Source organism: Dermacentor variabilis, chromosome 3 (genome assembly GCF_050947875.1).
Source record: "Dermacentor variabilis isolate Ectoservices chromosome 3, ASM5094787v1, whole genome shotgun sequence".
NCBI classification, from domain to species: domain Eukaryota; kingdom Metazoa; phylum Arthropoda; class Arachnida; order Ixodida; family Ixodidae; genus Dermacentor; species Dermacentor variabilis.
The window spans coordinates 22,282,601-22,295,169 of record NC_134570.1 but is presented as its reverse complement, the minus strand read 5'-3'; the positions used below and the strand labels follow the sequence as shown (position 1 = coordinate 22,295,169).

At 48.7% G+C, this 12,569-nt stretch overlaps 1 protein-coding gene across 4 annotated transcripts in view; it reads left to right on the top strand.

Moving 5' to 3' along the window:
• The window catches only part of skd (mediator complex subunit skuld), a 161,282-nt gene that overhangs the window by 75,361 nt on the left and 73,352 nt on the right, over positions 1-12,569 (top strand). For all 4 annotated transcript variants that reach the window (XM_075684473.1, XM_075684474.1, XM_075684472.1 and 1 more), the window contains 2 exons: positions 9,456-9,774; positions 12,086-12,355. In XM_075684473.1, coding sequence (XP_075540588.1) covers positions 9,456-9,774; positions 12,086-12,355 — 589 coding nt within the window. The remainder of the gene's footprint in view (positions 1-9,455; positions 9,775-12,085; positions 12,356-12,569) is intronic.

Here is a 12,569-nt window from a genome sequence, read left to right as displayed (position 1 = left end):
GCCACATGCACCGGGTCGCGAGTTTCACCACTTTTGTCCTAATCTCCCCCATATTCTTCAAGATCGTGCTGAGAGGAATCTTGCACACTGTGGGGACAGCAGACTTCTCACCACGTTCGACCCGATTTATGATTTCGAGCTTCACTACGAAAGGCAAATTCTGCCGCTTCATCACGGCAACACTGCAGGAGAAAGGCCACAAGGCACAAACACAGCGAACCAGAAAAGCAGCGACACAACTCGCACTTTCGTCGTGTTGCGCAATGAGGGCACAGGAGCCTCTGATTGGCTGTCTGAGCAAGAGCTGCAGGTGGGCCAGGATCATTTTTTGCAGGGGGTTGTCGACAGATCGCCCAAGGCAGCGCGGCCGAGGAAGAGAAAGCGGTTGGATGGAGCTGCGCCGATGGGTTTCCCCGCCACCGAAAAGGAAAGCCAACTTCTGGGGGCAGTTTTCTGCTGCTTGAAGTTCAATATATCAGGAGTCGCTGCTATATTTGTTGGATGTAAGCATAACTTTTGCTATATATACTTATTGTAACTATACTGTGTTCAGAAATATAGAATAATTCGATGTAAACGGGCTTGATATAGTCGGCTTCGAGTGTACAGTCGCTGACTGATTTTTTGGACTCCAAAAATTCAGGCATACTCGATTATTCAGTCTGCTTTGCGGCACCGCCATTTTCCCCATAGACCATAATGTATAACAAGTGCCGAAGGTTCGGACACCTTGAAACCTCTCGTCTGATTGTTCAGACACTCCTTGAGCCAACTCGATCGAGAGCACCATGCACCGACTCTGACCGGTGCATGGTTCGACTTGCTCAATGCCATTTTTGTTTTGAAAGGAGCCTCCTTGCTGCCACGAAGTGGTGCTACTGCAAATCCCCGCTCATCATCATCGTTTCTGCCTGGTTCGATAGAGTGGCCGTACAGCACTTCAGGTTTTGGCTTAGTAAGCCATGTCAAGACAATCCAGCAGCTGATTTGTTTATTTCGCGCACGACGCTGCGAGCAGGCCACGTTTTTCGTTTGTGCGACTGGTGTCGGCACGGTGGTGTTTGCTTTGTGTGCTGTGTCGAGGTTTCGGTGAACCGACGCGGCGTACGGAAACATCGCGTCAAGTGTCTAATGGCGCCGACAGTGCCCACGCAGATTGTGCTGGGAAATGCCGGCAAGCGGGTGCCGGGAGGCCTAGGATTTGTCGCCTTCCGATGTGCTCCCTACTGACGCGGAAAATGTTCTGCTGAGACCTGCGCAGTGGTTGCATTGCGATTACGGACACCGTCTCATTTGATAGTTTCACAGGTGCTGTACTTACTTGCGCAAAACTCGACGGCGGCGAGATCATCAGGTTTTTGCTACACCGCCGGACAATTACTCCGAGTCGGAAGATCACGCACCATGTCCTACGCTGCCGTCATATGCGGAGCATGTACAAGCAGCGACTGTGCTTTCGGCCGCCTATAGTGACCGTACGACTATCTCCAAGATTCAGGCTTATCTGATTGCGCGTAAGGGGAACCGCATGCAACGACGCATTCGCGATTTCTTCAAGCCTACTGCCTAGCCCGAATAAGTGCATGAAAACAATGGATTCCCTTTTTTTTATGTATTTTTTTTCTTGATCTGTTTTTTCGGACACCTGTTTATTCCGACATTTCCGCAGTCCCCGTGAGGTCCGAATAAACGGTTGGCGACTGTAGTTGCAACTGTTTTAACTGGCACCACTGTTGTCTTAGAAAAGCTTTTGGGGTGCCCTTGCATTGGGGTGCACCTCTTTTACATAACAAGTTGAGCATTCAGCACACTACACCAGTAATTCATCATTCATGCACTTACCTCAAGTTTTTGTATGTTGCGGTTCATGTAGGGACTGATTTAGTGCTTTGAGTGTTGACATTTGCCATGCAGCTCTTTGACGTAGATCTTGCAGACCTAGCAGAGCTAACAATCTAGTATTTTGCGTTATTCAGGGTCTGCCTACTCTGTATTCAAAATATCTTACGACACAATTTACTTTCAACACTAAGCAGCTAGAACTGACCACGTTGTAAAATAGACAAACGCATTGACTCTGCCGCTGTGCAATGCATTCGCTCGAGGCATATTGTGAAATGCAGACGCTGGGCGTCTGGTTCACTTCATTACTCTCCTTCCGAGCCCAGCTGACTACTGTATTTACTCCAGTGTAACGCAACAGCGATTGTAATGCAAGGGACTACTTTCCAGTCACGCGAAATTAAAAAAAAACATGCTAATGAACGACCAATAGCTGGTCGTTCGTGCGTATGGTCACACGAACGGTGGCGCATTCGTATGATCGTGTTTGTCCATGGGTAGGCTTCACGAGACGGTCTCGCAGAAGCATAGATCAGCGCACGCGCAGAACGTCTGCTCTGCTTGCCAACCCCAAACCAAAGAGGAAGGGACTTCTCCTTTTCGCGCCCAAGTAACCCCGCTGTTAGGTGGCGTTAGCAGAGCCACACTCCCGCCATCTCTCGCAATGTGCTTCAACCACACCAACTGCCGCAAGCACCAAGCCACGCGGCGAAGCCGGGTTACAGGAGACGGGAGCTATGCCGAAAAACAGCATATTAGGGGACGCGTGGAAGTCACGCATCCCCACATTTTCAAAAGCGTTCTGTTCCTTCAGAAAACATCAAGAATAGTTCGCTGCCAACTGCAAGTGATGCCGAAGTAGGCCTAGTCAGCTCACCAATGACTGAAAGTGTTCCAGACAGTGGCCACGTTCAGCGTGACACTGCAATGTTGCTACGTGCAGATTCGCTGCAGAGGAGATGAATGCCCGCCAAAATACTTCATGTTCTTGCTTGAATGCCAGCAACAAAGTGGAAGTTGGATTTCATCCGTCGTGCTGATGATGTTCTGGACACACCAGTTGACGCCGAGGCAGGCTTCGCTATCGTCAGTTTTGACTCTGGGAACGCACTGATGTCGTTTGTAAAGTGCGAGGTGTGCTGCAGTAGCATCACAGTAGGCAAATGCAAAGGACAATATGGCCTCGTCATCAAGATCATTATCATGTGCGTGTTCTTTGGTGATGTCACATCAGCGTGGAGCTCGCTCCGCGGAACGGCAACCTGAGCAACCCATTTGTTGTGAATGTTATGGCCGCGCACACATTGCAAGCCACCGGGAATCAGCAAACTGCGCTAAACAATGTTACTGCCACATTTGGGTGGCCGTGTTCAGAGCAACTACATTCCTGGTGGCATTTAGCCACTTTCACAGCAAAATACTGCAAAATCTTTTCTGCACTTTTGATTAAAGAGGACCTTCTGGTGGTCCTGCCATCCGCCAATCATTGATGTCGCGCCGCCAAGCCACGGTAGAGTTTCCCTACTTCTTAGCCATCAAAATTGCTCATCTCTCAAAGGGGGCATCATATCGAATGCGCTATGTTGCCATAATGTCACGAATAAGCAGACTCGAAGCACGAAAGACCACATGGTACTGGAGCACCATAACTGTAACACCACTCACAAGTACAGTGAAAATGGCATCGATTCCAGCAAAAAACAAGTTCTGATTTTGGTCAACTTGTCTGTGGATTGGATTGAGGCATAAAGTTACAGGTTACCAATGTTACGCTGCAGACCGCGGAATTATTTGTTTTAAAATTGCAAATTTTGTCGTTATTCGAACATAACGAGAGGGTAAAGTTCAAGCAATGAATATGATTAAAAAATTGGGCATTACAGTTGGGTAAGTACAGCACTCTCCTTGCATAGCGCCATCTGCTGAGATGCGTGGAAGCCATTCCACAGGTTACATTCATGTGTGCATGTGTTCTAGTGGCGGAGAACAGTGGCAGCGTCGCCGTGGAGCTGGTGGTGCGGCACGTGTTGAGTTTGTCGTCTACTAGAAACTCGGGCCTCAGCGTCTTCATTCGACAACGATCAAACACAAAATTATATGTGCACAAATAAAAAAAAATACGAATGAACACATGCCCCTGCTTTTTCTGCATGTATGCACAGAACTTGTACAGGTTCCTAAAAAGTACATGAATAATACTTTTCGTGTCCGGCGCTTTGCTTACTATGCATGCAGTATGTTTAATTATGTCCCACGGAACAAGGTAGATTGATATTTGTGCTATAAAAGGCAGAGCAACAGAACAGATGAAGTTTTTTGCCCAGCTATGAATGTGGGTGTGGCAATGGAAGAAAGCTTTCGGTCGTCGCAGTTCCATCTGATCCAAAGCTGCTGCAGTGATGCCAACAGAACATTCTGAGAAGTAAGCGACTGCTTAAAACAAAGGGCTAAATATGTGCATAACATTTCAAGTGGCACCTAGTTTTTTATAAGTACTGCAGCAAACATGGAGCAAATTTCATACTAGACGAAAAGAAAATCCCTTGATCGATTTTGAAAGTTAGCCATTTCTATGATTTTCAAACGAAGCTAGGCACAACTCGCCGATGCTAAATGCCGGAAGCAACCACAAGATGTCAATGCAGAAAGGCAGAAGGAAAACAATTTGTCTACAACCAACTGCACACATTGTAGGTACGTCCCCTTACTCAGGCATGTGCCGTAAAATGAATAAGCAGCCCTCTAAGAAGACGAGGATTCCCATAATTTGCAGCCTGGAGAATACAGGGATCTTTTCAGTTAAGAGAATGATTTGAATCTGCCGTGCAACTGATTTTGCTGAACAAACAGCAGCTCCACAGCATGAAATCACAACAGCAGAAACTACTCAAGCTCAATTCAAAATTCACTTCTGCCATAGCAGTTACTGCATCCACAAATAGTCAAGCTCCCGCCTTCATTAGACCACCACAAGGTTAAGAAAAGAACCAAGTGACACAAAGGGCATCGCAAGAAAAGAAAAAAGTGGAGCATGTGTCTGCTTGAATGACGCTCAGGTAAAAGCAGTAATAAAAGGCACACTTGCCTAAAATCTTGTTTTCACCGTCTTCTGGCATTGCTCGAAACTGCACAGACTGCTGGTGTATCACCCTCCCCAGCATTTCCTCGTTTTTTCCTGCCTAGTTGTTTTAATTTGTTCATTTTCTGGGTGTCTTTTTGTGTCTGTGCCTAGTACAATTTTATGTAACCTACTTCATAAAGACCCAGCGTGGGGTGCATAAGGTACAATAGAAGTAAACGAAAAATTTTTTTTTTCTTTTCGCGGGAAATTAAATCCGCATTATGATTACACCCCTGATTTTGCGTCAATTTTGCTGACAAAAAAGAGCGATCATTATGCGAGTAAATAGGGTATATTAAGGCTTAAGGGCGGATGAGTGGATCGGAACAAACTTTTTCATTTTTTAACTTAGAGTGATGAAATTTGGCAGACAGGTTTGAAATCGCATCAAACAGACAGCTACAAAGTTTCACAATAATATCTTCAGTAGTTTTAATTTTATCATTATTTATATATTGCTCACATGTTGCTTGCTCGTGGAAAGCCTAGCGTGACAGCAAAATGGGTTATGGGTCTGTAAATGTTCTTAATAGTTACTAAGAAGTATAGTCTAAGTCAAGATTCTCTTAATTTCTTTTTAAATTTCTCTGCTCTTCTTCTAAACGATATAGTATGCACCTTCTCTTTATGTTTAGAATGTATCATGCTCCAATTATTGTGTAATAAAAAATGGTGATCCTAAATGGTAAATCTGAGACTGTCTTGACATAAGGCACACTTCAACAATTGCAGCAAAACAAACAGGATTAAAATCCGTGCTCCCATTGCCATGCTATGCTTTCCACGAGCGAGGTGATAAGCCCAAAACAAACTTTTGAGAGAACAAGCCTCAAAGTTCCATACTGGCACACACTGTCTAGAATGCTCCTGCATTGTAAAATTTGGTGTCCTTGGCAGCAGGTGACTTCTTAGCCCTCTGTCCTTTCAGGAGATGGACTTTGTGTGCCTTCTTCATTCGCTGGGAATCTTTCTCGACAGCTCGCTGAATAGAGAGGGCACCAGGGCGCAGGCCCAATGTTGTGCACAGGTCTGAATAAGCTTTCAGACTGCCCGAGTTGTACCTTGAAATTGCCTCGTGCACTGCTGTTTCCACGGCAAGCAGTGAGGCATGCTGGTCTTTTGATACTAGTGACCATATCACTGAATGGAGACTCTCAGCCGCGTTTTGAGTTTTGCCTCCTTTGCACCGGGCCAGCAACTGAGGGTCTGAGAGGCGCTGGTACACAGGCAGAAGTGCTTCAGCAACTTTAGCTGAAAGCTTGTACGTGTGAGCTGGTGCTGGCTGCCCTTCTGCCTCAGCTGATCGGTGGTTGCACCAGCTTAAGGGGGCCAGGGGGACACAGCTCATGATGGGGCTCATCTGTTGATGTTATGTGGTAGTACGTTGCCATTACTGCCCTTTGCATTTCCTCGACTTCTGAGTGGTTCCGCAGAGCAAGGCCATAGTAGTTCGTCAGTTTTTTGATGAGCTGCTGTGTCAGGCCCCCCTTTCCACCTAGTGGCTCTCCTTTCTTTGCCTTGGCCACCAAAGAGCGAAGTGCAGCCCCCATTCGTTTTTTCGCATGATTTATGCAGTCCTCTTTAGATAGCTGCACAAAACCTGTGGGGTCCTCTCACACCCGTACTCTTGGGACAAAGGAACGACAACACAGTAGTGCAAACAATCACAAGGGCATTTATTGCACCTTTCATAGATCAGTGCCGGCTAGCCGAGCTGCTATCCACAAAACATGCCGATGGGCGCGCGACAAATCTAGAAGTCCGACTTACAGCGGCCTGGTAGCGAGCGAATATGTTCGCCCCATGCTGGATCCCAAGGCCCGGTCGTTCGCGTGTATGGTCACGCGAATCGTGGCGCGTTCGAGGGCGGCCACGCGAGGCGGTCTCGCAGAAGCATGGGTCGCCGCGCGCGCGCGCGGGACGTCCCCGCCGCGCGCCGACCCGCCGGGGAAGAGGGTCGCTGCACGTGCGGCATGACCTTCCCGCTTGCTGTCTCGAACCCAACAGCCCGAGCGCCTTGTCTCCCGACGCCCGAGTAACCCCGCAGCGGCGCGACGCTCGCGCCATCTCTCGCACCGCGCTTGTACCACCCGACCGCCGCGGGCGCCAGTCCACGCGGCGGGCGAAGCCGCCCTACAGGAGACGAGCCATGCGGGAAAACTAGATCTCAGGGGAGGCGTGAGAGTCACGCATCCCCACAAACCATAAACTTCTTCATCACATAGAGTGCGAAACATGCAGCTGTCCGCATCACAAACTATGTTTGTGTAACGTAAATCATTTCTGCTCAAGGAGCGCCTGAAGAGCTGTAGTGCAGCCTCAACCTCCATTCTTCCAGAATTCACATCAGTGTTTTTCTGGCACTGGTGTTGCTGCTTCCATTCAGCATAGTTGGGGTCACGTTCTGCTGGCTGTCGGCTGCACCCAAGACAGAAGTTGGACAGAACTATGCAGTCCAACACAAGCCCTGTATGGAATTCAATTATACAGCCTACGCCTATATGGGAGCTGTGGCCGCGTGTCAACCATGTGCCATCATACACTACTGTGATGTTCTTTGAAAATGTAGTCTCCATTTCAGTGTACACCTTTTTCACTGCCTCCACAGCATCTGTGAAGATGTTGTGTGCAGCTGCCGCTGCGGCAGGCTTGAAAGTCTCTTTGAGGTGCCCATCATATGTTTTGTGGTGTAACCCACGATGCGAGACATTCATGGTGGCCCAGAAGTCATTAAGAGCAGTTGGTCCTTTCCCAATGCTCTTTATTGCTTGCATAGCTCTGATTTTAACCTCAAAAGCTCTAGAGCCGCTCTTCCTTTGTGAGGACCACTCAGACTGTAGGTTACTACCACAGGAAATGCATGAAAGTACCATCTCCACAGCTAGCCCCAGTTCAGTCTCGCGGTGCACTGCTAGGCCGGGCTGCTGACAAGTTGGGCAAAGCACGGAACCAATCAGCGAGTTCAGAGCAGCAACTTGAACAAGCATAAACTCCTCTTCTGGAGGTGCGGGAATGGCATTTTCCTGTGAGCCAGTCAGCCCGAACTTGCGCTCCGTTGCTGAAACCGCGCGAAGCGATTCGCGAACTCTCGACGCTTGCAGTTCTGCAGTTTCTGCGGACACAAATCGTGTTTTCAGGTGAGCTTGAATAGTGCGACGTTCACTGGGCGAACAGTCAACACTGTGATGAGCGGCAAGGTCGGCCGCCGGCGCATCCGCGGCAGCGAGCGTGCGCCCGCGTTGCAGCTCCGTCGAAGCGCCGGAACTCATCGATGCCACGAGACTGCCTTCACTGGCGGTTGTTGGCTGCGGAGACATCTCGGCGTTGAACGACTCACCGCGGAAGCGCGTCTCCGATGCTCTGCAGTCGGGCGGCGATGGCCGCTGCAAGCCCACTTCGTGATCTGTGCTGGACGAACTTGCGTCGGGACGCTCGCGCACAGCGAGACTCACTGGCATGTCGATCGTCACCGGTGAAGTAACACTGCGCCCGCGCTTCGACGGCGAAAGATCATGGTTCGTCTCACTATCGCTGGCTGGTGCTCGACTCGGCGCAAGATCCCGCAGCACGTTGGGCGAGAGATCGCACAGCACGTTGGGCGCGTACTCCGCCGATTCTGAACGGACGCTCGGCTCGGCCGAACCACCTGCTGACAATCGCTGCTTCTTCCTTGCTGTGACGGGCTTGCGTTTCCGCTTCCCGTAGGCATGCTTCGTCCGGTACTTCTTTTCGAACGTGCGCGGATCCATTGCACGTGGTCGAAGTCCTCGAAACACAAAAGAAGGAAAGGCCAGGAAGGCTTCCCAGCAACGGACAAAAGCAGACGCTCCAAGCGCTCCTTGCCTTAGCCGCCATTATGGCGTGGCGTCGGCCAATGAGGAGGCGCCTTACAACGAGCCGCAGCGCAGAGCCAATCGGGGCGCGGCAGCCATTGGCTGCTCCGTGCTGCCACCCTCCTGTTTTTCTTTTTTTGTGCGCTTGCTGGCTGGCAGGGGAGGAAGGGAAGGGCTGGGACAAAGAGTCAAAGAGTCGGGCTTTCCAACGATACCAAAATGGCGGCGCTCCGTGGCGGGAAAGCCGAGCAGCCGTGCCTTGAACTTCGCGGCTTTTTCGCGATTTCGGGTGGATGTGTGGACGCCGGCACCGACAAATATATTTATTTTCAGTGCTTAGAGTTTGTTTTTCGGTGAAATATTTCAGTACAAGATAGAAATGATGCTGTAGATTCTGAAAAGTGTACTTTTCAAAAATCGATTTTTTTCGCGAAAATCGCGATCTGATCCCTGCTTCCCCCCTTAATTCATTATGAGCTTAGGCATGCTTTATGCCTATGAAGCGTGCTTGTGAACCAGCTGAGTGCATCTTGATGTGGTCTTGTGCAAGTAGAGTTGGTCGTGCCACGTGATGATACTGGTCTCATTGCATAAACTTGCTGCTTAATAACGTTGTGCTAGTTGTTTTTCTCACCAAGATGTTTCACTCTGTTTGGCAGGGATGTGCCCCCATCCAAACGACCGCACATGGGTGCTCCTCGAAGATCGAGCCCGAACGATGCGTGGAGACTTTCTGTGCCCTGCCGACAACCGGAGCCTAGTGGCGATGGCATGGCTGCTACCTCTGCGATGCAAGTGGGAGAAGCCGGTTCTACTCCCGGTGCTCCAAGTGCGAGGGACCCATACGAGTTTCACGACGAGGCAGAAGAAGACCCTGCCACTACTACTGCCAATGCAGCTGCCACTCCTGGTAGCCAGCCAGCTTCTGCGCAGCAGGGTGGAACACCCAGTCAAGCTGCTACCCCTGTTGCAGTCAAGGTGAGTTGGACAGCCATGTTTATACATTCATACCTCATTATAACAGACAACGCTGCACAATAATACCCTCATTATAACCCATATTCATTGCATGCTGTTATCGGCAAGAAACATTTTAGATTTACTTTATTATACAGTTGCCGACAAATTTTTTGGACTCCAAAATTCGGACTTCATAGATATTCCGGACTTCATAAATGCACTGTCAGGGCTCCCATAGAGCTAATGCATTTTTGCGACCAATTTTTCGGATGAATTGAGGCTCCAAAGTTAGATTTTCTGCACTAAATTGCTCATTTCGAGCCACGCTACCCTACCTCGGGGGTCGCCATGTTGGATTTTCTGCTGGCTTAGCCAGGCTTCGCTTTCAGTGGCCCACTCTATAGCCTCCAAGATTAGGAAGCGCATGGCATCCTCCTGTCTCTGAGGTCATGTCCACTCTTCCTTGGCTGACAAAGCTCTCCGGGGGACGGCAGCTTTTTCTTGTTCTTCTCTTTCTCTCTCCCCCCCCCCCCCCCCTTTCCTTCCGATATTCGGGGGTTGGCTTAGAATCAGGGCTGGCCTAGATTCGAGTAAATACGGTAGGCCTACCAGTCGCAAAGAAATCAGCGGAACAAGCTGAGCAGAAGGCAAGAAAAACGTGGTGTTCAGAAAATGGCCTTCAAAGTTGTACCTTAGATTTTAAGTATGTTTTTAAAAGGCACCAGAGCTGTATTGATTGATGTCCTATCAAATGCATGGCGTCTGTAGTGTTTCGCCTTTAGTCTGCAGTGCTTTGCTTGCCTTTTTTCTTTTTGTGTGTGTTTTTCTGCAAGCCATCCTTCTCCTGCTGCTCTGTGAAGAGCATGCGTCCCGCAAAATCGCAATGCCTCTCAGAATTGTATTTGCATAGCGCCTCTAGTGGAGCAGAGAGTTTTACCCCTGGCATAATCTCTCTCGCATTCAATGCTACATTTTTGTAGCAATGACCAGGTGACTAAACAAAGGCTTTCAGCAACTATGTTGAATTCTTTTTCCTTGACAGCAGCTGAGGAGCTCTAGCTGCACATGGAAAGAGGCACTGTTACATGGGCAGCAAAGCAGCTGAAACATGCATGCCTTGTAAGCCATCACTTAAGTAGAGGTTTACCCTGTGCTGTTGCGGCCTAATTTTTGCAGCAGCTACCATACTTTGAAAACATTGTATTGTGTAAAGTTTTTTTCTTTTGAACTTTGTGAGGGCTTGGAAAGGTTACGGAATGCAGTGGAATGTTTGTTAAATATTATGAGCATAGCTAAATGAAACATCATTGGAACTAAATTTTGAAGTGAAGTCCAAAAAGCCGATGCTCAAAAGGCTTATCTGTGTGTCCGAGGATTCCGCGCGCAAAGTGTGTCACCGATGCTCGGAATGCTTAGCTGCGGGTCTGAGACATCCATTAATGGAGAGGTTGGTTGCGCTTCTGCAATGTCTGCGTTATGCCTGTTTTGACACTTGTCTAGATCACAGGGGCCAAGACATTGAGAGCTCGCGAGGTGCAAAGAGCAGACGACGCCCGTGTGAAGCGAGCGCCGGATCAATGGCAAAACCGCACTGGAGTTGCATGGTGGGCACACCCTGTTGGAGACTCCGGAATGACCTTCAGTCATTTGCTCTTTGTGTGCTTGCTTCTGTTGGAAAAGATGGCTGAAGTGACAAATTAGAAGACAGAGAAATTTTCTTTTGACCAAGAAGGCGGCGCTCAGTTACAGCGTTCTGGAGATATGGTGGCTTGAAAAACACTGTTCTTTTGTGAGTTCCACGAAATTTTTCGGGACGTTGGCTGACACAACAAATTCTTTAGAACACTTCTGTGTGGTTTTCAGTGATCGTATTTCGAGATCGCGTAAAAAAATTGTTATAGAAACTGAAAACGTGATTTTCAAAAAATTGATTTTCTTCTACCATTTTTCACTATGCAAAAGCCATATCCCCCCTTAATTTGGCCTCACAGTTCAGTTTGCACACCCTGTTGACTCCAGGAAAATGGCTGTCACTTGATATCACCTGGCACCTGAGAAGAGGAGGATTTCAGGAGACAAGTCATGAGGCAGTGTGCAACAAAAGAAGGATGATAGTCCAAAGTACTTGCCTTCCTGCTTCAATGCCTTTGTATGTGCCCATGACAGAGCGTGCTGCCCTTTTCACCCCCCACCTGTAACCCTTTCGCTTATCCCACGCAAACAGTGTATCCTGAAGCATTCGATTGATATAGAACCTGCCGCAGCGCTTTTGGAAATATTTTTCCCGTTTTACAAAGCCTTTGTTGTCTTGTGTTTTGTGTGGACACAGGAAGAAGAAAAGGATAGTGTGCCTATGGAGATAGTGGGGACGGAGCCAGCACTTTCGTCTGTAGACTCGTCGGGTGTGGCAGGCGTCCCTCTGGCTGGCGTCATTGGAGAGCCCACCACTCCCGGATCTCAGGGGGACTTAGCCCCAGGTGGCTCCCCTCCCACACCTCGGCACCCCGGCTTCACCAGAGTCGAAGACCTCAAGGTGACAGAGTGTGACCTGGAGAACATCTTTGACACCTCCTCCTCGGATGAGAGCAGCGACGACCCCGTAAGCAACACTAGCCCTAGTTTATGTTTTGCATTGTTTGTACTACCTGTTTGAATGTCTGTTGCAAAATTCAAGTGTTAAACATATGTGCCCTGCCTCCTTGATCTTTAGTGCCCCTGGGATCCCTTTTATTATAGCCAGTAGCATTAATGTTGGCATTCCCATAAAACTTAAAGGGACACTAAAGTGAAACAATAAATCAGTTTAAACTAAT